The sequence below is a fragment of the Osmerus mordax genome, chromosome 22 (genome assembly GCF_038355195.1).
Source record: "Osmerus mordax isolate fOsmMor3 chromosome 22, fOsmMor3.pri, whole genome shotgun sequence".
Lineage (NCBI taxonomy): Eukaryota > Metazoa > Chordata > Actinopteri > Osmeriformes > Osmeridae > Osmerus > Osmerus mordax.
Window position 1 is genome coordinate 12,203,707 of NC_090071.1, and position 24,748 is coordinate 12,228,454.

Here is a 24,748-nt window from a genome sequence, read left to right on the forward strand (position 1 = left end):
CCAGCACCACCGGTCTCGGGTGCCTGCCAGGAAGTATCTCATTAACACATGAACACACTCAAACACACTCCGTTGGCAAATGTAAGCAGTTACACCATACAGTCCAGTTTGAACCTCTTACAGTGAATGGTAGCTGCACTACAGACCTATGGCCACAAGATGGAGGGCTCACCTTGTTTGGCCACAGTGCATTGGGTGCGCTTTTGTTGTTTATTAAACCTACGTAACGAAAAAGAAATGTCCTGATGTCTCCTATCTTCACCCCCTTAATCTTACAGCTGTCTGCACCTCCCTACCTCTCTCCCGTGACAATAGTAGTGTCCAGGACATGACCTCAGACCTTTGTGTTTGTTGATAACACCATGGTACTCTATTAGTGTGTGTGCATTTGTGTGTGTGTATGTTTACATTTGCATGTGTGCGTGTGTTTGTGTGCGTTTGCTTTTGTGTGTGTGCATGCGTGTCTGTTTGCATGTGAGCGTGTGCGCTTATGCGTGTGCCTTTGCGTGTGTTTGTGCATGCTTGTGCTTGTGTGTGTCTGTGCGGGTGTGTTTGTGTGACTGTGAAAGAGGCTCATTGGTGACATGAAAAATGTGATCTATCCAGGGCACAGCTGTCCCTTCGAGGCTGGGAGGCAAGGGCTGTACCCTCACCTAGCAGGGAGTTGGCAGAGAGGAGAAGAGGACGGGAGAGGTGGGAGGCATGAGAACTGAGGGGAGTAAAGGACAGAGCAGGGGGAGGGAGGGCTGAAGGGAGAGAGAGGTGACAAAACTTGTGAAGAGAAAAAAGGTGCATCAGAGCCAACAGACAACAATAGGCAGTCGGGGTGGTGGCATTGAAGCCTTCACAGGTCACAGAATGAAAGAGACCGGTACTTTTACTTGTCTCTTTCTCTCTCTTCCTCTCTCTCGTCCACCCCCCTTCTCTCTCCGACATCTTTATACAATGTCTCTCTCCCACTCCCACCGCCCTTCACTTCTCTCTCTGACACTCTCTCTTTGCTCCTGCCCCCACCCTCCTCCCCCCACCCCTCGGCCCCCACCCCTCTCCCAGGGAGGGTGTAAGCTGACCCCAGACCCCGGAGCCCTTCAAAGGGGTCGGAGCTCAGGCTGCTAATGCCACATGATCCAGACAGGACTCGCACTCGGCTGTCCTGCCCGTCTGAGGACGCCATACACACCGCTCGCCCTAATTGATTTGAGATGAAACTTTTGGCTCTCCAGATCTCGTGTTACTTTGACTGGATTTTGTGAGGATGTGACAAGAGATTCCATCAATGGCACTGTCACCAAGGTAAGCCAAGTCATTAAGTTGATCAAATTCTATTTTCTTTGTTTTACATAAGAGTTATTTCATGGTTATTGTATAACAATTTAATAGAATTAACTTAGTAACATGTATAAGGTGCTTATGTTATTGTAAATGTCGCCTCATTACAGTTGGTGATTGAATAGAGTAAGACAAACTGTAAAACAGCTGGGTTTCTGTGATTACACTTTAAATGCTTATGCTACATGGTAGCTACATGGTAACTACACAGTAATTACATAGTTGTAACAATGATGGTATTTAACATGTAATTCATCATTTAACATAACATGACATAATGAAGATCACAAGTTGTGATCGTTCAAAATCCATAAGAATTTTAGTTCCCCAACTTACAAACTACAACCTTCAGTCTACAGTCTGAATGTGTACCAGAATGGAGAGCTCAATGTTGCCGTTGGTGATGGATCTGGAGCTTCCGGAAGCCCTGGAGGATTCCGACAAGACCCTCAAAAAGCAGGAGCCCTGAGGGTGTCAGAGGTTCTCAGTCACTACAGGACGGTCTTCTCCAGACCTCTGACCCACCAGAACACCTCCACACCCCGAACCAACTTGCCAACTTGCCTGCTTGCACCATGGACATATCCCAAGTCTCAAACACTAAAAAAATGGCCGACATCAGTGGAGCTCACAACGGCCCCTCCAACATCCCCTCTAAACGGGCAAAAGTCGCCAACTTGGACCGGGTGGAAGCGGACCCCGGGACAAAGGAAGACACCCCCCCCCCTGATGCGGCCCTTCCGGTCTTCCTTCGTAAACTCCGCAAGGCAGCTGTAGGCACGGGATGTGACATCAGGCTGAGGGTGTCGGTGGGGGGACACCCGCGCCCCACCCTGTGTTGGTACCATAACGAGGAGGAGCTGCGAGCCCCCTCAGGCGAAGGGGATGCGGGGGGGCTGTGGATCAGGGACTGCAAGCCTGGCGACGCTGGCCTCTACACGTGCGTGGCCACCAACAGTCTGGGGGAGGCCAGGAGCAGTGCTCTGCTGGCCGTGATGGACCTGGGAGAAGGTGAGGGGGGGGGGGGGGTTGAGGATGAGGAAAGGGCCGTAATAGGTCAATGGAACGGCCGGAGATGTTGAAGGAATGACCGAATGAATGAACAAATGAAGCAATCTGTGAGAAGTTGCGTGGTATGTGGTTAATGGTGTCACTTCTGTGGTGGTGGAACGTGGCCTTGCAGCCTTCACTATGACCTTGCACCAGTAGGAGATTTACGTTTTGGTGATGTTGAGGAAGGTTATGGTCTCTCAAATTTGCGGTGGGTCTAAACAGAGATACTGCTTAGGGTGGGTTTACTCACACACACAGTGCACACACACAAACACACGCACAAACACACACATGCACACAGATGGAGAGCAGAGCCATAATTATCCTGCTGGTATAAAAAGCAGATATATATTTAGGATGGGTTCTCACTGTGACCCCCATCGTCTGTCTCTGCCTTCCTTTGGCCTGGCAGGTGAACCTCCCACTGCTCCTCAGGGCAGCAGGGGGGACAAGCTGCTGCTGATGATGTTCACTTAAAAGGGGAATGTTCAAAGGTCACCAGGAGTGAGGACTGGCACAACCATGCGTGCATGTTAGATAGAGAGAAGAGAGAGAGAGAAAGCGAGAGAGAGAGAGAAAGAAAGAGAAAGAGAGAGACACACAGAAAGCAAGTGTGTACACGGTCCTACACATAATCTCTGGCAGAATAGAGTGGATACAGAATAGCTGAGGTCAGATGAAGAACCACACACCCCTGCTGTACTTCTTAACTCCTTTCAGAAGCAGCCCACCACTCAGCCACAGCCATGAAGTGAAGCCTTTTGTCGCCTTGAATAAGCTGCAGGCCAAAAGTACTGGCCAGGCCAGTTTCATACCAGCCCTCTCTGTTATCAGCCAGGGAGAGAGTCTGGAGATGGGCTTCTGACAGCAGGAATCTGACAGACAGATAGCCTTAGGGTTCTTCTGAAAGGCCGGTCCTCTCCTCTCTGCCTCCAGTTAGACGTGATGATGTCAACCAAATGTCACGCTCACTGTACCCCCCACCACCTCTCTGTTGTAGCTTTCCCTCAACCCCCCTGTCCCCCTCGTTCTCCCTGACAACCTCCCTCCCAACTGCCTCTGACGTCTTTGGCTTCTGTCTGAGTCTCTCAGCTTATCACACGTCTCCCACACCATTCCTGACAATCTCTCTCTCTCTGTCCCTCACACACACACCATCTAGCTGGCTCTCCCTGCCTCCCCTTTCTCTCGGTGACGTGACAGTGACTGTGCCCCCCCCATTCCCCTCCTTGTGCCCACCCTCTCTGATGAAAGTGGAGTCCAAATGTCGCCTTCTCCTCCTCCCAGACCACGCAGGCAGGGCCCAGTTGTCCTATCACTCAGCACCTTCTCTCTCTCTCTCCTCCCCTCTTTCTCTCACTCTTGCTATCTCTTACTATCTCCTGGTCTCTCTCTCTCTCCTACTCCTCTCTTTCTCTCTCTCGCTCTTTCTCTGTCTCTCTCTCTTTCCCTCTCCCTGTCTACAGTATCTCTCTCTCCCCCCAGGGTGTATTTATAGTGTGGTATGTGCCAGCAGCCTGGTATGAGAGGGCTGTGTGAATGCATGTGGTGTGTCCTGTTACACAGGCACACGTTGCCGATAAGTATAGCCCCTGACACTGAAGGCTTGGGGGCATGCTAGCCACAGGCCAATGCTTGCTTCATCAGAGTGACGGAGTGTGTGTGTATATGTTTGCATTTGTTTGAGAGAGAAAGAGAGAGAGAGCGATACAGACAGTCAAGGAGAAATAAAGAGAGAGATAGGGAGATTGGGGGAAAAGAAGAGAGAGACAGATTGGATGAAAGTGTGATGACAGACAGGTTGACAAACAGGCAGGCAGAAAGACAGACAGACAGCTAGTAAGACAGATAGATAGAATGAGAGAGAGAGTCAGACACCTCTGTCCCTTTAAGATATCAGCAGCTGGGATCCTACCAATCACACGGCTGACTGGGTTTCAGGTCTATGATCTTAATGTCATCTATTGCTCAGGATTGCTGGCCTTACTGACTCACCTAGTGAGGCATTAGCATCTGGTGTTTACATGTCTGACCCAGCACAAGGATAGAGGATCCCTCCGACTTACTTGGACAGTGTGTGTCTTTATTTGTCAAGGGAGAGAGACCAAGAGATAGAGATGATGAGAAAGGGTGTAACAGAAGGGATATAAAAAATCAAATAGAGACTGAACCATTTTGAGTCGCTGCAACATAATACATTGGTTAGCCTTTGCTCAAAGTCACAGATCTAACCCGATAAAACTTGTCTATCTTGCTTTTTGGCGCTGTGTTTAAATGTCAGATACAATTCAAACATACAGTAATATTAGAATGAACTCGACCCCTTCCCTAGTACCAAAGTTGTGCCCCATCTCACCCCACCCTTCCCAGAACTTCCTCCTCAGTCTGCAGTTTCAAACATAGTAACTTATGACTTCATGTGAATCTGCTGTAGCTCAGTGATGCTACGTGTGGAGCACAGTCACATTCAGTTGGAGTCAGGAATCCACCCCTAAGAATACATTTACTGTAGTTTTATGTCTTGGATGTAAAATTAACTAGATAAACATGTCTAAAAATGTATTACAACTTAGAAATGTTTTTGTCCCTGAGGGTAAGATTTGATATCCTCATCAAACGGGTGTCCATTTTAGTCCCAGAGAATATAACCTCTCAAATTTAGATGAGTCGTAAATACTATAAAAAAATAAAAAAACTAACAGCTTTGGATGCCACAACAAAGTCAATGTCAACTTTTATAAAGGCTTTGTGAAGTTACAAGCTTGTTACGGTACTAGATTCATAGTAAAGTTTGTTTGGGTTTGAAGCCCATTGAAGCTTTTACTTTTAGGAAATCTGCAAGAAGCAAGTGTCTGTTTTCCTGTCAGTCAACTTCCTTCTTGCAAATGGATTCAAAGTGACTGGACACCATAGCTGACAGGACAGTGGAGGTCATCCTGCCTTAGTGTTTGTGTGTGTCTGTGTGTGTGTGTGTGTGTGAGTGAGTGAGTGAGTGAGTGAGAGAAAAAGACAGTATAGAATGTTTTTCTGTCTGTGTGTGTATGATAGAAATAGAGTTAGCGTGTCCTGTTTGTGTGTGTTCTCATATGTGTGTGTGTGTTTGTGCATGTAATCCCCGGCTCATGAGTACAGAGAGGGGGAGCAGGGTCTATCCTGTACACAGCTTTGGACTGGGAGGTGGGGTGAGGGGTTTGGGGTGGGGGGGGGGGGGGGGGGGGGGCGACAACCCCACTCAAAATAGAAGACTTGTCCTGTAGGGTGTCGGAGTAAGGGGGAGCAGTGTGGAGAGAAAGATGGGAACCGGAGAAAGAACCCTGGGAGAGAAGGTGAACCGAGGGACCTACTAAGAGCAGCGGCCATCTTAGGATCTTCGCCCTCATCCTGGCCACGACTTGTGCAGAAGCCATTTTATGGAGCACCAGTTCACCTTAGTAGGAGCTGGGAAATAACCTGCATTGCAACAGGGAGAGGGGGGCCATCTTGATGAGGTCAATCTTGCCCCCGTGGGTTTCCCCCTGAGTCAGCACTGGGAGAAGAGAGGAAAAGAGAATAGAAGAAAGGAGAAGAGAGGGATACTGTCCTCAAGGGGGATCTGAGAGTGGACTGTGACAAGGAAGAAAAGAAGAAAACATCCCTTTTTTAAGACAGCGTAGAGGAAGTAAGAAAGAAAAAGAAAGAAAGGAAGGAAGGAAGGCAGACAGGCAGGACATTGGATGCAACTGGAAAAATGATCAGAAAGGAGTTGCTTGATGCTCGGAAGGCCTTGAGAAGTGTGAAAGACAGTGTGAGTGGTCCCAGGAGGAAGAAACTGAAGGGTGAGTCTGAGTTGAGGTTGGACGTACACACACACGCATGCATGTGGCTGTGAATGTATTGTTTAAATGCACTGGGAAATTCAACGCACTGGACAAGTTTAACAGCCCTCTCTGTTGAATCTTCTCCTACAGAATTATATTGTGAAAGAGCACAACAATACCATCAAAGAGACTAGTCACTTCACTCTCTTCACCTATAATGGCTGCCACTGAAAGTAATGTAGCTTAGACCAGTGTTTCCCAACCTTTTTTCAGTCATGGCACCCTTAGAAAAGTTTCAAAATGTTGTGCCCCCCCCCCCCCCTTCACTCTACATATCCCGAATTCTCCTGATTGAGGAAGCGATGAGGGAGAGAATGTGACTAATATCTCCAATATTGGTTGGAGATATAGAAGGGGGCGCAACAAAAAACAGCCCAGCATTTCTTTTTTTTGCGCCCCCCTCTGAGTGGCGCCCTAGGCGACCGCCTATACCGCCTGTAGGAAAAAACGCCCCTGGTTTTGCGCTCTGACTCTGCTAATGAAGCCCTTCGTACTCCCCGTCATGGTAGCGGCCCCATCAGTACATAAACTGTGATAGTCCTTCCAATTCAACCCCCCTGTTCAAGATACTCTGTGGTCACACAATATATTTCTCCTCCCGTTGTTTTGTCAGACATTGATTTACAAAATAAAAGTTTCTCTAATGCTGTCGCCATCTACGAATCATTTGCCAGGAGCTGAGCGTGCGTGCCCACTAATGTCAGTCGACTCATCCAAGGAAAATTTGTTGAAGGCAGGGACGGACTGTGAGTAAAGGGTTAAAAGTCCCTGGCCTTTTATCCAGACTGGCCCACCAGAACCGGCCCCCGTATACGCCACTACAGCTACCCTGCCAATGCATCCACATTCTGTGTTTGATGTAATGCAAACTAGGGAGTTTCACAGTTCATGCGAGCGAAATTTTTGGGAGTTTATTTGAGCGCAAAATAGTTTTTTGAGCTTTATGTAAAATAAACATAACCGTTTTTCAATTGGTAAAACGTTGTCTAGTGAAGATTATGTCTTTTTTTCTCTTATTTTTCAGCCCCTTACGTTTCTTAGCCTGGTTTTCGATAGTTATATAGTCTCTACTAGCTAGCTTTCGATCTCAGTGTCACTGTTGAGTGTAAGCGACACAAGGGGGGCGGTGTAATGGCTGCACAGACGTTCATTTGGAATAGACCAACCGGCCTTGGGGAAATGGGGGACGGACAACCGTGTCGCTCAATCTTCTGCCGACATTTTATTAGTAGTTATAAGGCAAGCGGCCCTCCGGCCCAGACGTGTCTCGGCCCACCGGGAATTCTCCCGGCCAGTGGATGGCCAGTCCGCTACTGGTTGAAGGACTTTTACACGGCACCCCTGCTATCATCAGACGGCACCCCGGTTGGGAAACACTGGCTTAGACGACTACTTCCTAGAAAGCCCACTATCGCTCTCCCAGACCCTGTGTGGCGCAGGGTGGGAGTCAACAGGTGTCTGGCTAACTTAAGTTCTCTGGTACCCACCTTATGAGCTACTCAAAGTAGCCTGCCTGTCTGTTTTGAAGGTTCTAACGTTTTTAGCTTTTGTCTGTTTCTCTTTGTTTGTCTGTTAGCCTGTTTGTCTGCCTGCCTGTCTGATAAGCCTGACTATCTGTCAGTCAATCAGTCTGTCAGTCAGTCTGTCTGTTTCTTTCCATCGTGCTTTTATCCCCCCCAAAAAAACCTGGGACCTCTTATCTATCAAATGCTTTACCACTTTTATCACAGTAATATTCCACTTTACCATTGAGCTATACCCATCTGTCTGTCTGTCCATCCACTTGTCTGTGTTAATACAGTGCTTTATCAATATTTCTATGTGCCCATCAAGACAACATTGTTTTGTGTACGTGTGTTTGTGTGATGTGTTGGGGTGTGTGTGTGTGTGTAGGGGTTTTCCCTTTTTTACTGGTGCACAGTCAGACAGCACACACACACACACACAAACATTGGTATGGTCAGTCATGTGTCGAGGATTAAGTGGTAAGATCAGGTTGCAGACTGGCACTGCCAACTACGCCACTACAGCTGTTATGTGTCTGATAAACATATCTACCCACTGACACACACTTTCTCTCCATGTCAGGTTCCATTTAGAGAAACAGACAATGGTTTTAAGGAAGAGTTGTAGAGTTGGTAGGACTGTGCTCTCGCTTCCATAGTAACTTCAGTTTCTCACCCTTGCTGGACTGGACTGAGCTGGGCTAGACTGGGCTGGGCTAAGCTAGATTGGGCTGGGCAAGATCTGGGATTGATTGGGCTAGCTTGGACTGTGCTGAGATTGATTAGGCTGGACTGAATTGGACTACAATGGAATTGTCAGAGTCTATCTAGAACGTCTAGTAGCAGATAAATGCTGCTGAGAGAGTTGTATGCTTCCCAGAATTCACCAGGGTTACACTGCCGAGAGCTGTCCCAAAATCAATGTTGCCCCATGAAGTCAGCTGTCTTTCTCATTGTTTCAGAATAATTAAAGCAGATAGTGCAGCTCCAGCAGTCGTATTAATCGTTGTTGTTATCTGAATGACAAAGCTGTTTTGTCTGGCGCTGTTTGTGCTTATGCTTGAATGTATGATTAAATTAATGAACAAAATATTGTACTTGTGGTGTTCCGTGGCCTTGCTCTGCTATGTAAGAAAGAAACCAACTGGGGTTTGTACATTTTAGATTACATTCAATGCACTTTACAGCAATGTCAAATTACTTTCCTAAGGATGTCTGAATTAGCCTGGTCCTAACTATGGAGGACCAAACCTGCCATATTTACAATATTTGCATTTAGACAGAAATAAACAAATATATGTATTAATTAATGCACAATTGTCAATCAATAGTTACATATATTTTACATTTATGTATGTATTTATTTTTGTATTCATTTATTGATTGATTTATTGATTGATTCATTTATTTATATATTCATTCATTTATTCATTCATTCATTCATTGTTCCCAATATGATAATGAGAGGAGGCCAGTAGGCATGGAAACTGACGTTCAGACATTGCAAACATTTAAAATATTAAAAAATCCTGATTGTTGATTGTCAAATTGTCAAACCAACAAAAGCCAAACGTTGCCACGTTATGTTGGGAATGGGATGCTGTTGCGACAGTTGTTGGAGCAACAAGTTGCCTAATTAGCCTGTAGCCTATGCCATGTTTATGTACCATGTCAGCTTTACATGTATAAAAGGAAAGCTCAGAGAAGGTGAAAGGCTTGGTGACCGGCGTGGAGAAATGCGCGTCTAGTGTAAACAGCATCGCGTCATTCGTAGCAGATTGTGGCGCTTCAGGGCGCTTCGCAGCCAGTGTGTCCCAGCTAGCTAGATTGAATCTATGGCTCTGGATTGATTGCAATGTCTGAACGTCAGTTTCCACGCCTACTATACTGGCCTCCTCCCATTATCATATTGGGAACAATGAACGAATGAATAAATAAATGAATAAATCAATCAATAAATGAATAAATAAATAAATGAATACAAAAATAAATACATACATAAAAGTAAAATATATGTAACTATTGATTGACAATTGTGCATTAATTAATACATATATTCGTTTATTTCTGTCTAAATGCATGGATGTGGACATTTATTTATTCATTCATTCATTTGTAAATATGGCACATACCTAACTGGACGCTCGTACATTGCATTTGTACAGAGTCTGGGCTCGCTACATTGACAAGCGTTAACTTCCTTGAAGGCGGGTACTCTGTTGAAGTTTAAAACTATTGGGTCTACACAGAGCAACTCTGGATCTGCCATAACCAATTGCTAACGTTCGCCTTAGCCAACTCCTTCACCACTAACAGAGCTAGCTGGAAAATCAAATGATCCCCATGGGGATCAAAGATTGTTCTTACTCCGGCTTTAACTTCTGGATATTCGGCAGCGTTACCACAACGGACCGAATGGCTTCGCTCGCATCTTTCTCCGCCGCCATTACGGAACTACAACTCAAACTAGCGCACAACATCAACGTCATCGTTCTCAGCCACTCCCTCTGTTCTCTGATTGGACCGGTAAAACGTTTACCGGAGACATCTGACCAATATACCTCAAGCTCAGACGCAGTACAGAAGTAAAATGAAAATTGAGCGGAAGTACGTAGGAGGGCAGAGCCAGGCTATGTCTGAATCCCAATTGGTGTATTTGTTTAAAAACCATCCTTCGATTCCTGGGTTCTCATTGGATGTCAGTAATATGAGGCTGTGTCCTGATTGGCCTTCCAGCATATTGATCCCAGGGGGAGATGAGTGGACTGTGTCTGTAGTGGTGTGTATCTTCTGTCGGACAGAAAACGTTTTTATTGATCCCTCCTTCCTGGAGATGTGGGCCAGGAGGTTGGGCTGAGGTGGAGGAGAGGATGGAGTTGGGGTGGGGGGGAGAGAATAAAGTGAGATTGAGCGGTTGAAAAAAGAAAGGAATGTGGAGAGAAAGACAGAATGGAGACAGCAAAAGGGAACTTATTCAGCCTTGATCAGTGAGAAGCTACAAATGTGAGCCTGTCTATTTGATTTGACCCGTCTGTCTGTCGGGGTCCTGCCTGTCTGCCTGCCTGATTCTGTCTCAGTCTCCACAAGCAGTAGCAGGTCTTCCTAAGTAACGCAAAAAAGGATGTTGTTTACCAAAGCAATCAATGCCTTTCCCTGTGTATATGTAAGTGCATGTGTACGGACAGACTCTTGTACATGTGTACGTGTGTGCATGTACGTGTGTGTGGATGTGCAAACATGTGTGTGTGTCCCTGTGTGTGTGCATACATGTTAGAGTATGTGCATGTGTGTGAGCGTATGTGTTTGAGTATGTGTCTGCCTACTCAAATTCACTTAGGATGGTTGATTTCTCTTAAAAATATGGGTTGCTGACAGATTATATTTAGATGGCTGATGAATTGAGGTGTGGAGTACACAGACGTGCCCTGGTGTGTGTGTATGTGCAGGTGTTAAAAGACTAGTAAATAAGGCAGTCAAGTAATTACGTGTACGCGTATAATGTTTTGGGGTGTGCCTGTGTGTGTGTGTTTCACTTGATGACAGCCTATTAATTACAGAGGGGGTTGTGAGGTGTCAGGTGGGAACAAAGGAGGATGCTGTGCTCCTCTCATCCTTGTCTGCCCTTCAGCACACAAGCAAAACATACCTTCCAAGTTCAATATCTTTCTTATCTCTCTATTCAACTTTTTTATGTATCCATCCATCTCTCCTTTCATCCCTCTATTTGTTCAGCTCTCTTTTTGATCTTTTATCAATTTATTCTATATGTATCAGCTTCTTTTTACTACTGTTATAATAACTGTCCGTGTTAATATTCCCCCACGTACATAAAGAGACAATCAGCCTAGGTAAACAAACAAATAAATCGACAACATTGTCAACGTAAACAAGTAAATAATACAGATTTGTGGAAGAATCAATCTTCAAGCGATAATGATTCTGACCCAGTGACACACTGAACCTTACAGAGAAGCACAACAAAAATCTGCCTAATTACACACAGCACATCAACATTAACTGTACAATGTATTGATTAGGCTGTTTACTATACACTATGTCTAGATGTTGATCAGGGAAATGTTCCCAAAGATTTATTTATATCAGCACATCTTTCATTGTTCTGGGTTTACGTGTCGGGGGGAAGAGAGGCTGTTTATGTTGGTTCCCTGGTGCAAATGTCTGCCGGCTAAACGTCGTCGTAGCGACACGACCACAGACCCTCAGTTTAATTCACCGTCACAGACACACTGGCTCTGCATGTATAATAGATGATCTGCTGGAGGCTGCATTCTCCCCTTCTATTCCCCCCCCCCCCTCTCTCTCTCTCTCTCTCTCTCTCTGTCTCTCTCTCTCTCTCTCTGTGTGTTTTGCCTTGTGGAGAAGGCACTGGTGGGTGCTAGAAGGGAACAGTGCTAATGGAGGAAGAAAAGGAAAAGAAGGCGTTTTGGGTGAAGGATTTAGGGAGGGTGCAGTGGCGAGGAGGAGGAGGAAATCCCCCCCTCCACCCCCCAGAACAGGAGTGATTCTCCCTCTCTTGCTCTTTTACCCCTGGCTCTCCATCTCTCTTTTATTCAGCCATCATTCCTCTCTCATCCTGATACGCCTGCTATTTATTGAGTTCTTCTTCTCAAACTCATTCTCTTGGGCTTCTTTTCCTTTGTCTCTGTCTCTGTCCCTCTCTCCCCATCTCCACCCTCCTTCCCTCCTCGCCGTCTGTCTCTCCTCTCACTTGCTGTTGATGCTGCAGAGAGAGGAGGATGCTGTGTAGAGGCTGACTGTGTTGTTCTTCCCTCTTTCTCTCCTCCTCTTCTCGTCTCCACATCCCTCCATTCCTCCGTCCTTCCTTCCTTCCCCCGGTCTCTCCCCCGGCTGCCTGCTGTTAAGAGGGGCTTTAATAAAGGAGAAGGAGGGGGGGGGGGGGGGGGGCAGAGGTTTTAAGAGGCGGAGAATCGCCCCCTCCAGCAGAACACGTCAGAGAGGGGCTGCGGTGGCTAATCGCACAGAGGAAACACTCTCTGACACAAAGACACCTGCTCCTGCTTTCGCATCCTCCTCTCCTCTGCCTCTCCTCTTCTCTTCTCTCTCTGCTTCTCTTCGCGGCCAGGAGAATGTGCACACCCACACATCTTAAAGCTGAGTATCGCTGGGACAGATATTTTTTGGGCTGCCACACCCTAGTGGTTTGAAGGGAGGTTTCGGGGATGTTTTTGTGACCAACGCCACAGGTAAACTGCTACACAGAAGAACCTCAACACTACTTTCAAACATGAAGAAAATCTGGTCCAAGAAAAGATTTCAGGTGGGTTTTTTTCTTTTTGACACTTAATTAGCTCCATAGTAATGTATCCTTTGAAAGTCTCATCGTCAAGATATTATTTGGGCTTTGCATCTTGATTCATCTAAACAATTATCTAAATGCCACAGCATTAAAGTACAAATATCCATATTAAGGTTACTTGATATTTACTTCCTACCCTGTACATTCTAGTTATTGCTAGTAGAATGACTCTAGACTAGAAAGGGTCATGAAGGTTGTGAACACATGGAAAACATCTCACAGGGTGATGCTCCCCATATCCAGGGGCAAAGCTCCTCATCTCTGAGGACGACCCAGCTACCTGCTGTGACACGATGACAAAGAATCGCCCCTGGGTGGAGAAGGAAACATCAAAACAAATTTCAGGAAAACAGTCTTTTACAGACAAAGGCTTGCTAAGTGTTGTATTCCTCATCCTAGGGCAACAGACCAATATATTTAGCATGTGTAAAAAATTACAAAAATACTTTTAGCCCACTGCAAATCTGCGTGTGCAGTCTTGAAAGGATCATTGTTTTGCCTATGTCTTGGTCTGGGTAGCAATGTGTGTGTGTAGAGAGCAGGTAAGTGTGTCAGTGGGCCACAGCACAGATACCTGATACCTACCGTCAGAGAAGGAGGAGACAAGGATGCATATGGCTTTACTATCGCACTACTGTTGTTCTCTGTACCTCTACTGGCTCTCACTTTGTAAACGATCTGTGTAAAATTCCTCCACTTCTTGCAAGGGGAATCAATAGAGACGCAATTAAATTGTTTTCATTTCAAAACGGTTCGGTTTTAGCTCTTTATGAAGCTTTTGCGGGTTCTTTCAAAGCTCTTTGGCATCATTGCGCAGTAGCATCCAGTTGGACGTTGTTTGCGTGTCTGCTGTTTGCTGATATAATTGCCTGGAGATACTGTGTCATCAGAGTGAGGAGAGGACAATGGAAGATTTCAATGGCTGCTGTCACATCACAATAGACACCAGAAACACTCCATCCAACTGCTTGTGGCTGAGAGGGTACTTGGAGAGAGAGACAGAGTGAGGGGGGGGAGAGAGGGGAGAGAGAGAGAGAGAGGGGGGGAGAAAGAGAGCAGGAAAGAACTAGAAGAAGGAGAGGAGCAGAGGGTAAATGTATCCCAGGAATCATTACTTATAGGCCTTACAGCCACAAGGAAAACTTTATCACAGAAAAAGGCTGAAGGCTGAATCCACCATCCACCACTGGTCCTAGCACATCTACCAACAGCAGTTAGAATGCAGTAGAGTAATGTTTCTCATCTACAAGTTTCATATTATTCACACAAAGCCAAGGGGTGCTTAGCAAGCACAGGGACATCTATCAGATGAGTCATTACACTGCTGTTTCCCTCCAGCATTACTGACAGGCAGTCAGTTTTCCACAAAATATCCTGGTTTTGATATTGCTTTTAGGATTCTAGTGTATTTGTGTCTTATTCCGAGATTTTTTTGTTTTTGTGTTTCTAACAATGATCTTGTGTCTGTCTTGTTTCCAGAGGACTGGACACTCCACGAGGACCTTCGGCAGGTTAACTCATGGTGTGTGGTCAGGATGGCCTCTTATCTAAAACCCAGACAAACCCATATGCAGTCTTACTGTACCACAGGCAGACAGACTGCATGTCTGCTGTGCATGTGTAAACCCCCACTGTGTATACAAGTCAAGTTTAATCTGTTCCGATCATTTCATTCTTATATTAAAGTCCCAGTTGAAAATCTTTGGGTTGCTATCCATACATTTTTAATGCCTTAATCAGAGCTGGAGAAGATAGTGGGATTATTAAATATTCAGTGTGCGGAAGTAAGTCCAACCCCCACAAAGCAATTTTATTGTATTCCTATTGTTGCATCTCATCATGGCATAACATCCTCCAACAAAAAAAAATCAGAACCTCTTGGTTGATGGTGGTCATCTGTCTTCTCTACCAAAACAAATGTTTCCAAATCAGATTTCCTGTTTGCTGCAGATCAGATTCACTGGATTCATATACTTACACACAGTACACTGCAGCAAGACAAGGTGAACACACACAACCTCCTATACTCAACAATACTGTTGAGTTAATTTGTCGAACATGGTGTGTAAACTATTTAGCGTGCTGCTGTAGATTTGACACACTAGGGTGGTGGCTGCTGTACACACACACACACATCCACACACACAAACACATTCACATTGACACGCTTCCACAAACTCTGAAACACACACTTATGCACACAGAAAATGGTCTGTGAACATTCTCTTACAATTGTTATTGGTCCCTCCTCATTGACTACCCTCATTTTGTCGATTTAACCAACAAAATACGGTACAATACACTTCCTGTAGTCATCTAGCAGGAGAAGCTCATTTGACATTAGCTTAGTGCAATGAGGCGTAGCTTCATTTGCCTCTCTCTTTCCCTCTTTCTCTGTCTCTCTCTTCTCACTATCTCTCTTTCCCATCACCCCTCTCCCTCACTGTCTCTCTCTTTCTTTTTGTGGCCCATATGGGCTCTAACCAGTGATTGTATTTGTGTGTCAGGGGGGGTGTTTGGGTGGTTTTAGATTCTAATGGGCACGGACGAGAGGATTGGCCGTGTGGGTGAGAGAGAGGGTGGTTTCCATAGTAACGGTGCTCTCCTGTCTGCCCTCTCTTGCTGCCACTATGGAAGCGAAGTTTTCCGCTCCTGCCGAAAGCAAAGCTATGGTAAACCTGAATTATTGCTGTTGTTATCCTTCATATTCATCTCTATCTCTCTTTCTTAAACACTCTCCCTCCCTCTCTTTGTTATCTCTCTTTCTGTCCTTCACTCCCTTGTTTTCCATTAGTCAACCATCTATGATGTGACTTTTTGGTATGACTCAAGGCTACCAGTGTTTCATATTAAGCTATACTACCTTGGTCATTCATCAATGTATTGTATCTGTTTACCCCCCCCCCCCTAAAATAATTTAATTTAATCAAAAAAGCAGTTTCTGTACGTAAACACATGGGTGGAGTAAAAATACAAGTAGCCTTCTGCCTCCAATGAGAGCTGCCTATCCCAGCTAATGGCCTCAATTCTGTCTTCAACTAGACTGTCGTTGTCTACTTTTTCATGTCCTCGACACAAAAATCTTCCCTAGCCAGCTTCCTACATCCATATTGATCCCCATTAAAGGTCATGAAATCGAGTTTTCTGCTTTGAAACTCTTTGAATAAAGGCCTTGTATCAAAGGGCACAATTAAGTCATTATGTGAGCCAAGCCTCTAATATAACTAGAGTCTAGACATCATTACTGGGTCAAATTAAAGAGAAAAGCAGGAAACCATGTTGAGGGAGTGCCCTTTGACAGTCCTGCAAGCCATAAACTCAGAGAAGGTCAGATGGTAGATCTGATTCAGCACTTTCAGTTGCCAGCTCTACAGCCGTGCACTTTGAAAACCCATCAGCCCAGCCATCTAGACCTATAGGTGCTGTTAGGGTTGTCTAAGTCAGTCTAAAACAGTATTCACAATGGTTGACACAGGTACTGCCTTCTTAATGGTTGCTGTACCTGTCATATATTGGTAGCTATGCACTGCTGGTCTGATGGCATGATCGTGTAAGACTATTTCACTGGTAGACATATTTTATATCTTTGTCACAGATAACCTGTGGGAGTTTTAGGTGTGTGAGTGTATGTGCAAGAAAGAGAGAGCCCCAGCTGGCTGTGAGTCAGGGTTCAGTGGTGACCTCATTTACTCCTCCCCAGGAGGTTTCACACTGCTTCGCCGTATTACCCATCATCCTCTCTGCTGCTAAGTGAATTTGAAGTGTCATTTGTCTGTGTGACTCAGCTGTTGTTTTACGCCTCCTCTTCTCTTTGTCTCCCCCTCCTCCTTATTTCTTTGTCATCTTTCAATCGCCTGCTCTTCTCCTCCTCGTGACGTCTCCCTTTTCCCCTTCTCGCCTTCCCCTCCATCTCCTGTCTCGACCCTGTCTTTCTCACCGTCTACTCTCCTTCTCCTCTGCCTTTCCACTCCATCTGTTCATCTCCTCCTCTTCCTCCACTCATCCTCCTCTTCTTCTCACCCTCTAGACTCTGAGACAACTGAAGATGAAGCTACAGAGCCCCAGGTACCCATGGAAACCAAGGAAGGATCCGGGAGGCAGCATGATAAGTCTGGCCGGAGAGTGACTTCAGGTAAATCACAGCCTTCATTCCCAGCACGGTCTGGGACTCAAAAGTCCTTATCAATCAAGTCTGTTTTCCTTGGATTAGCAAAGCAACTCCTTCAAAGACTGTTCAATATGAACTGTTTCTTACTTATTTATTGGTGACGTATAAATAAATATAACTTATTCACTGTATTGACATTTGCGAGCGATATGGTTATCATTTTTGTGAAATTGTGTCAGTGCTAGCTTGCAAAAGCTGGCCTTGTGCTTGAGTTTGGTGCTATAATGAGATTTATCACTGGCCCTCTGCGAAGAGGCTTGTCGCTGTAAAGCAAACTGGCAGACAGCAGTTTAATGGGGTTGGATAGCAGGCAGGGCAGGCTGGCACGAGTCGCGAGGCACCGAGGTCAGGGTTGGCGACAACCAGGGGCCTTTTTTAATACCTTAAGTTGTGATGCAACCGTGTGACACACTGACCCAGTTTAGGCAGATAACCAGGCCTTCTCCATGCCTGTGGTGGGCCTGCATCTTCTGGCGGTGTGTCGTGCAAATGAATCAGACTGGGGCTGGATATGGTGACAGGCTATGGAGGTGTATATGTTGTTTCTTTTTTTGAAGATGTTGTGGCTTGGAAAAATAAAAACAATTTGAAAAGAAGAATGGCATCTTTAAATAAATGATCTGAAGATATGGCAGTGTTGTCCAATGTCATAGTCTTTTGATTTATTCAAACAGGCTCTTTAACCATGCATTTGCAAACTCCTTTGCAGCTCTTCTTTTGCTTGTTTTTGCTGTGGTGATAAATATGACATGCACAATGCGTCCTAGCATGGTCAGCAGGATTTCTAATTATAGACCACGGACATGGACACCCCCTTGTCGCTGTACAACTTAATTTGACATTCTGTCCCTTAAACAGTTTGTGCTCTTTCAGGTTTCACTCTGGCAGCCTGAGCGTTTCTGTCCACTGTGGTATGTGTAGAAAAAGAGTATTGAAGGAAGGGAGAGAGAAAAAGTAACATTTGACCAGGGGCTGGAGGAGTGAGTCCACGTCACCTTCATTATCAAACAAAATAAGGAAAAAAGAGTGCTGCCTTACTGGCCCTCGGAAGAGGACGCATCAAAACGAAACCTCTAAACTCAAACTCGAAAACTGAAACATGTCTGATTAAGATGTTTTCAAATGTATCTGGTTTCAATATTTTATTTTATTAAATGGTTCAAATGTTTACTTAAGTCATCGTTTAAATTGAAGTGAGTGTTGTTAAAATAACATTTACGTACCAGCAAAAAAAGTACAGAAAGTGACGAATATAGACTGTATATTCGTCACTTTCTGTACTTATTTTGCTAGTACGTACATGTGCAGTACTGTGGTAGAAAAAGGCAGAAAATATAGCAGCCAGTTTGAGTGTACCCAAGGCCCGTTAAATAAATGAAATTCTTTCCCACCCGGCGCTAACTTTCTTCCCACCAGTACGTCTTCAAATCTTAATTAGTCTGGTTCCAGTCCAACTGAGTCGTTTGTGATTGAAAAGGTGCATAAACCCAATTTGTGGTTGTCAGAATAGTGTTCCCCATTAACCACTAAACAAGTCTATAAAATTGAAATCCCCCTTTCACACCTGTGCCTACCCTCAGCCCCTCAGCAGAGAACAGGTGAGACAGTCAGAGGTTACTGCGTAGTGAAATTAAAAGCCTTTTAAGGATCAGAGCCACAAACATTTTGAAGGGTGTGATTTCTTTTCTCCCGTAATCTCTCTCTGCCAAGAATCCTCCTACTGGCTGGCTTGAGCTCCAGCTTCTGTGGAGCTGAGTCAGTTCTAGCTCCTCATGGCTGCTAGCTAGCAGTCTCCACACCCTCACCTCCCCCACTCCCTCCTCTCCCTAGGCAGATCCAGTAAATGGGTTTGGTCGTTAAGAGGAGATGCTGATGCTTCCAGTTCTTTTAGCTGCTAGTGCATTTCTGTCTTCCTTCTCTAATCACTCAAATGTCAATCATGGTGTGCTAAGTGTGGGAGGAGCCGTGGGAATGGAACTATGTTCATCCATTTCCCTTTTCCCCCATGAATCAATTTTCTGCTCAATCGTGATTCGCTCATGATGGGTCTACTTCTCTCTCTCTCTCCTTTCCATTTTACCTCCACTGACAATCTTTCATTTAAGAAACCTTCACATTTTCTCTGTCTTTCTTCCTTCCTCTCTCTCCGCCTCCCGCTCTCCCCCTTCTCTCCCTCTGTCCCCATCCTCAGGTGAGGGAGGCAGAGTGATGGACCTGGGCTCCGACGGTGTGGATCGCAGAGCTACCCTCCCAGGGGGACATGACCCCATCGTGGAGAGAGAGCTCATGGCTCTGGGCTCCAGGCCCCCGGGGCCCCATGACCCATCACACGCCGCCAGGCAAGCCTTTGGTGGGGTTCCCGCTGAAGGGGGCCCACCTGTCAGACACCTGGGTGTGGAGCCCTTGATACGGGCTTCCCATGCTAACCTGGCCAGACCTGTTCTGGGGTCAGAGGAAAGTGTGTCTGTGGGAAGCGACTACTATGGAAGCATGTTCAGTTTATACAGAGGGAGAACGTTTTCCATGCCTTTGTAGGAAAGGCTTCTCCATGACTCTACCAAGGAGCAAGATGGGCCACTAAACCAATTAGACCAAATTAAAAACTTTGACCTTACAACCGACTCATACATACATTATGTCCAGATAAACATATCTTTCAGAGCTTTCATGTTTTTCAAGCTCAGAATATCCTTTTTTTTATCTCGTGCTTTTTATACATTATCACATCATCTCTCATATACTCTTGGTTGGAGTTTTCAGATCATACTTTCCTCCTACTCTGCACTAATTAATTAACAGCTTTATAATCACCTGTCTTGATTGTATGTAGTGGGTTGGGACCCAAAGTACCCTGTGATGAGTTCTAACCTGAGAGTGGTTCTAATGTGTTCTAACGTTAGATCATCATGTCTGAAGTAGAGTCAAGAATTTCAGGATTGTAATTTTCATCCTTGCTTTGCATGTCATGGCCTTCTTGCACACTAATGTTTGCCTTGTGGATTAATGTTAGATAATCCCAGAAAGTCTCCATAGTCTTTCTGTGACAGGCATGCTGTGGATTGTTAGGTTGAGTCAAACACTGATAATGATGTGCTTGTAGCTAGAAGATGGTTTGAGACTAACTAAAATAGAATTTGTTTGTGTGCTTTTTAGAATATTTTTGGAAGTGTTTGGTTGTGTGCTTGATATTGATTCTTGAGGGGTCTGTCCTGGTTATAGTGGAAGAATTAGATTTAGAAGATGATAGGGAGCTACAAGAGCAGTTTTATTGACATTTTGTGTAATGACATGAAAGCAATTATTGATAAATCATGTTGTGGACACATAGATCATCTATCTTCTAAATTTCATTAAGTGTGAGTTGTGTAGGTAGCCAAATCACAAATCTGTGCTGAAACAAAATCTCTTTATTTCCAATCATTCCATCAGCTGTTTCCTGTAAATTTATTTATAAAACACACAGTCACACAAATGTATTGGAAACTAATTGCCAATGAACTCATTTTGCTTCCACAAACCTGGAACCCCCTTTGCCCTCGCCTCCTCTTCAGCCCAAGTTAAATTTCTGGTTTCCTAACCCTGCCCCTGCTGTTCCAGGACCCAAATTGCTGATTCCTCCCCATCTCCAGGCTGTATCTCCAGCCTTGCATCTCCCCAGTCCTCCTCCTTAGACCCCCCTCGCAAGAACGGGGTCGCCACACACACTAGCCAGGATCCAGCCCTAGCTGGAGCTGTCGCCAAAACCAGACTCCCAGGGACAACATTGGCGTCAGAAGACAGGAGCAACAAAAGGTCTTTAACCCAGACTAGTGGAGGAAGAGATCCATCTACCAGTGTAGAAAATGCTAGCAGTACTATCACCATGAAGCCTAAGCTTGCACGCACTGCTGGCACCAAGATCTTTGACAAGGTCCGGGTGTTTGAGGAGCGGCGAGGGAGCAGCGTGGAGCTCCCTGGTGGGCCGGGACCAGGGTCAGCATCGGGCCAGTCCTGGGCCAGGTTCGGCCGGAAGGCGTCCTGCGATTCAGACGACAGCGGCCAACAGATGGGGGGTTCGGTAAAGGAGGATGGGGCGCGACAGGAGGCTTCTCAGCGCCGCTCTGTGTTCAAGCAGCAGAGGGCATCATCTTTGGAGGACCAGAAATCCAGCTACGCCCAGAGGGTTCAGAGCTTCCAGAGCAAATTCACAGAGGAGCTCCAGAGGATCAAGAAGCTGGTGGGGAAACCCAACCTGAAGAAGGCCTTCTCCACAGAGCAACTGCCCCAAAAGGAGAGGCTTTCCATGGGCAAGCTGGAGCCTATCCCCCCCCAGGTGGTGAGGAAGCTGGAGGAGAGAGAGAGGGCCCTTGAGCAGAAGAGAGAAGGAAGGAGAGAGGACGAAAGAGTGTCTCCACAATCCAAAGAGAAGGTTCTAGATGATCAAATGGAATTTCCCAAACAGGAGAATGTACCAGAATCTCACAAAGAAACTGAGAGGGTGTCAGTGGTTAGTGGAACACCGCAAGCTGTGGGTAAAATCTCTGTTTCCATGGAGACTGCACCGGTTTACCAGTTGCCAGGGCAACCATCATTAGTAGAGGAGCAGAAAAGCCCAACCAGGTTGGTTTGGGAGATTCATTAACTGTGTGTGTGTCTCTCTTTCTCACTAGGTGTGTTAGTATTACATAATACTTGCAATGCTGTGTCTCCCACCTAGGGAAACCCTCCAGAGCTCATCAAGGGAGAGGACTCCTTTCACAGCCCAGAAGCCAGCATCTGTTACCCCGCTGCCCAGACCTCAGTCCCCTTCCAGTGACCTGGACCAAGCCCAAGCCAGAAGAGATCCCAGGATGGAGCACAGGTCCCCCAGCCCCACACCCCAGGGACGACCCCTCACCACTGTCAACCCCTCCAGGCCTCCAAGGCTCACCCCATCCCCTACCATTCCTGGCAGTCCTCTGGTGAAGCGGAGAAAGAGTGAGGCAGGCAGGGGCTCTCCTGCCCTGAAGCTGACCATCCCCACCATCCTGCTGGAAGACCAGCCGATGGAGGAGGAGGAAGAGGATGGAGGGAAGAAGGATGGATGGAGGAGGACGGAGACTGGGAAAAAGAAAAAGCGGTGCATCAAGAACAAAAGAAGGTCTCCAAGGTCTCCTGAAGAAGGTATGAGATGATAGACGGTTGAATTTATGAAAAAATGAATGAATGACTAGAAACCTTCTCTCTGTGTTCTAGGGGACTCAGACGACTCTTACATGTCAGCAGACGAGGGCCCCGTTGAAGCCCCAGAGTTTGAACGACCCCTGAAGGACATGACCGCCCAGGCAGGGTCAGAGGTCATCCTCAGATGTATCATCACTGGCAGCCCACTGCCCACAGGTATGGTATCTCCCAGATCCGACCGTCATTCCCCAAGAGCACATTCAAGCAGTAATAGAGATATCAGCACCGCTTCTGAATCATTTGGTGATTCGTTCCATATTTGTAAGCATGACGACATGTCAAGATTCTGTATGTGTGTGTGTCTCCAGTGACATGGAAGAAGAGCAACGTGGAGATAAGGAGCAGCATGTCGATGGTGGTGAGGGCAGAGGGGGAGGTCCACTCTCTGGTGATCAGGCAGATGCGTTCCGGCGATGCAGGGACCTATGGCGTCACAGCTGTCAACGCAGCTGGAAAGGCTTCCTGCAGCGCCACGCTATACATCAAATCAGGTAGGGTTTGGGAAAACCAACATGCTCATACACACACACACATGCTTCCACTGGGGTCCCAAATAATACTCTTCACACAGTTAGTTAGCCATTAAAATCAGCAACCCCCAAGATTGTTAAAGGCATTTGTATCACCATGCAACCCCCTCCCCACCCTCACAGACCAGACCACCATGAGGTCCATAGTCTTTTTTTGACCTTTCCAAGGGAAGAGTTCTATTATGATAGTCAGATGAGAGAAATCACTGAAGTCATGAAAATGGCTAAGCAGCGGGTTGACTACATATTTGAATAAATAGGTTCCTGTAACTCAGCAAAAAGGAAGGGTTGGTATTTTAGTTACATTACCCCAATTATTGTGTAGAGTTATTACTGTTGCTTCAGACTAGTATGCATACTTCACTGACAATCCAATTTAAAAATGCTTTTAAATAACCCTCCTCTCTGCCTTCTTCTCTCTCTTCCCTCTTTCTCTTTCTCTCTCCCCCCTCCTGTCTCTGTCTCTCTATTTCTCTCTCTCTTGAGACCAGTCCATTCCAGATAATTCGTGAAAGCTAAATTGTTAGCTGCAGCACCTGATAGAGTGCTCTCAGTGCTTTCAGAAAGTGGTGTTTGTGTGTGTGTTCGCCCTCCCTGTGCTAGCTAGCTCTGTGTTCCCATATTAGGACAGTGCAGACTAGCTCAGGTGGTATTTTTAGCCAGCTGTCTCTTGTACTGTTGTGGTAATTGCAGTCTGGCGTGTGTCTGAATGGACGAGATTAATGTTGCAATCTCAGGCAAAGATTCACTTTAGTCAGGCCAGGCGGGAAACAAGTCAAAGGTGGTCAGGGTCAGATTCTGGAAAGAGTATAACAGAGATGATGACTCAGTCTGGTTAGCTCTGAGCGAAATGTGTCACGTGTCTGCATGTGTTTGTATATGTGGAACTAAATCCAAGCTGTGATATGAGGTGTTGACATAGGCAAGAATAAATAAAAAAAAGGAGTCTATTCAAGTTTTCACAATTGTAAACAGGTACATTCCGCTATCACTACACAGTGACATAGCGAACTGTACATAGTACATAATTTGCACAGCAACTACAAGTAACCAATTGCTGTACCACAATATAGATTCCTGTGTAGTTAGTATGGTGTAAGAAACTTCTGATTCTTCTTTCACAGTGGACAGATAGAACCCGACAGAGACAGTTAGACCACCCACCACTTTAGCGAAGAGAAGCAAAGGTTAAATATTGGAAAAAATATAAAAAACTTGCACATAAACGGCATATACATGAACAAACACAGACATGGAATATTCAGAAATGTTTTAAAACATGCTGTGAAAGTTTTAATGCCACTGTGAAAGAAAAAAATCGACGTGAGGCAGCATGTGATATAAACATGCATGTGAGGAAAAAAGAAAGGAAGAGAAGGGAGAGATGGAAGCAGATTACTAATCTAGCTCGTTGGCTTCAAGCAGGCAGCATGAGAGGAAATGTTGGCAGGTTTACATAAGGGCTGGTCTCTGGTTTTGGAGCGAGGCAAGTTATCGGTACACAGACGCAGCACAGAGATGTGGCTCGGTATGTTACTCTGTTGAATACTAACACTTTTCCTCTGTAAGTGTTGAGACTTTTACGCTTTCATCTTTAAGAGACATCCGAACAGCTGTGAGTCAATTCTCACAATGTTTTTGTAGACACTTAAGATTTCTAAAATGATCATGCCTGCATATTTTTCCTTCTGGTCTCACAGAGTATGACCCTGCTAGGAGTAGCCTGTGTTGTGTCTGTCGCTGCATGTCTTTAAACACAAGTGTAC

General features: G+C 45.7%; 1 protein-coding gene across 4 annotated transcripts in view; it reads left to right on the forward strand.

Moving 5' to 3' along the window:
• The first annotated feature begins 1,161 nt into the window (after nucleotides 1–1,161).
• The window catches only part of spega (striated muscle enriched protein kinase a), a 48,088-nt gene continuing 24,501 nt past the window's right edge, over nucleotides 1,162–24,748 (forward strand). For 2 of the 4 annotated variants that reach the window (XM_067260490.1, XM_067260489.1), the window contains exons 1-8: nucleotides 1,162–1,293; nucleotides 1,682–2,340; nucleotides 17,110–17,214; nucleotides 19,442–19,589; nucleotides 20,848–21,849; nucleotides 21,947–22,392; nucleotides 22,465–22,608; nucleotides 22,761–22,943. In XM_067260490.1, the coding sequence (XP_067116591.1) occupies nucleotides 1,905–2,340; nucleotides 17,110–17,214; nucleotides 19,442–19,589; nucleotides 20,848–21,849; nucleotides 21,947–22,392; nucleotides 22,465–22,608; nucleotides 22,761–22,943 (2,464 nt within the window). In that variant the 5' untranslated portion in view covers nucleotides 1,162–1,293; nucleotides 1,682–1,904. Of the gene's footprint in view, nucleotides 1,294–1,681; nucleotides 2,341–5,762; nucleotides 6,198–12,736; nucleotides 13,044–14,561; nucleotides 14,605–15,724; nucleotides 15,755–17,109; nucleotides 17,215–19,441; nucleotides 19,590–20,847; nucleotides 21,850–21,946; nucleotides 22,393–22,464; nucleotides 22,609–22,760; nucleotides 22,944–24,748 lie in introns of those variants that run through there. The other 2 variants (XM_067260491.1, XM_067260492.1) reach the window with 2 other exon arrangements.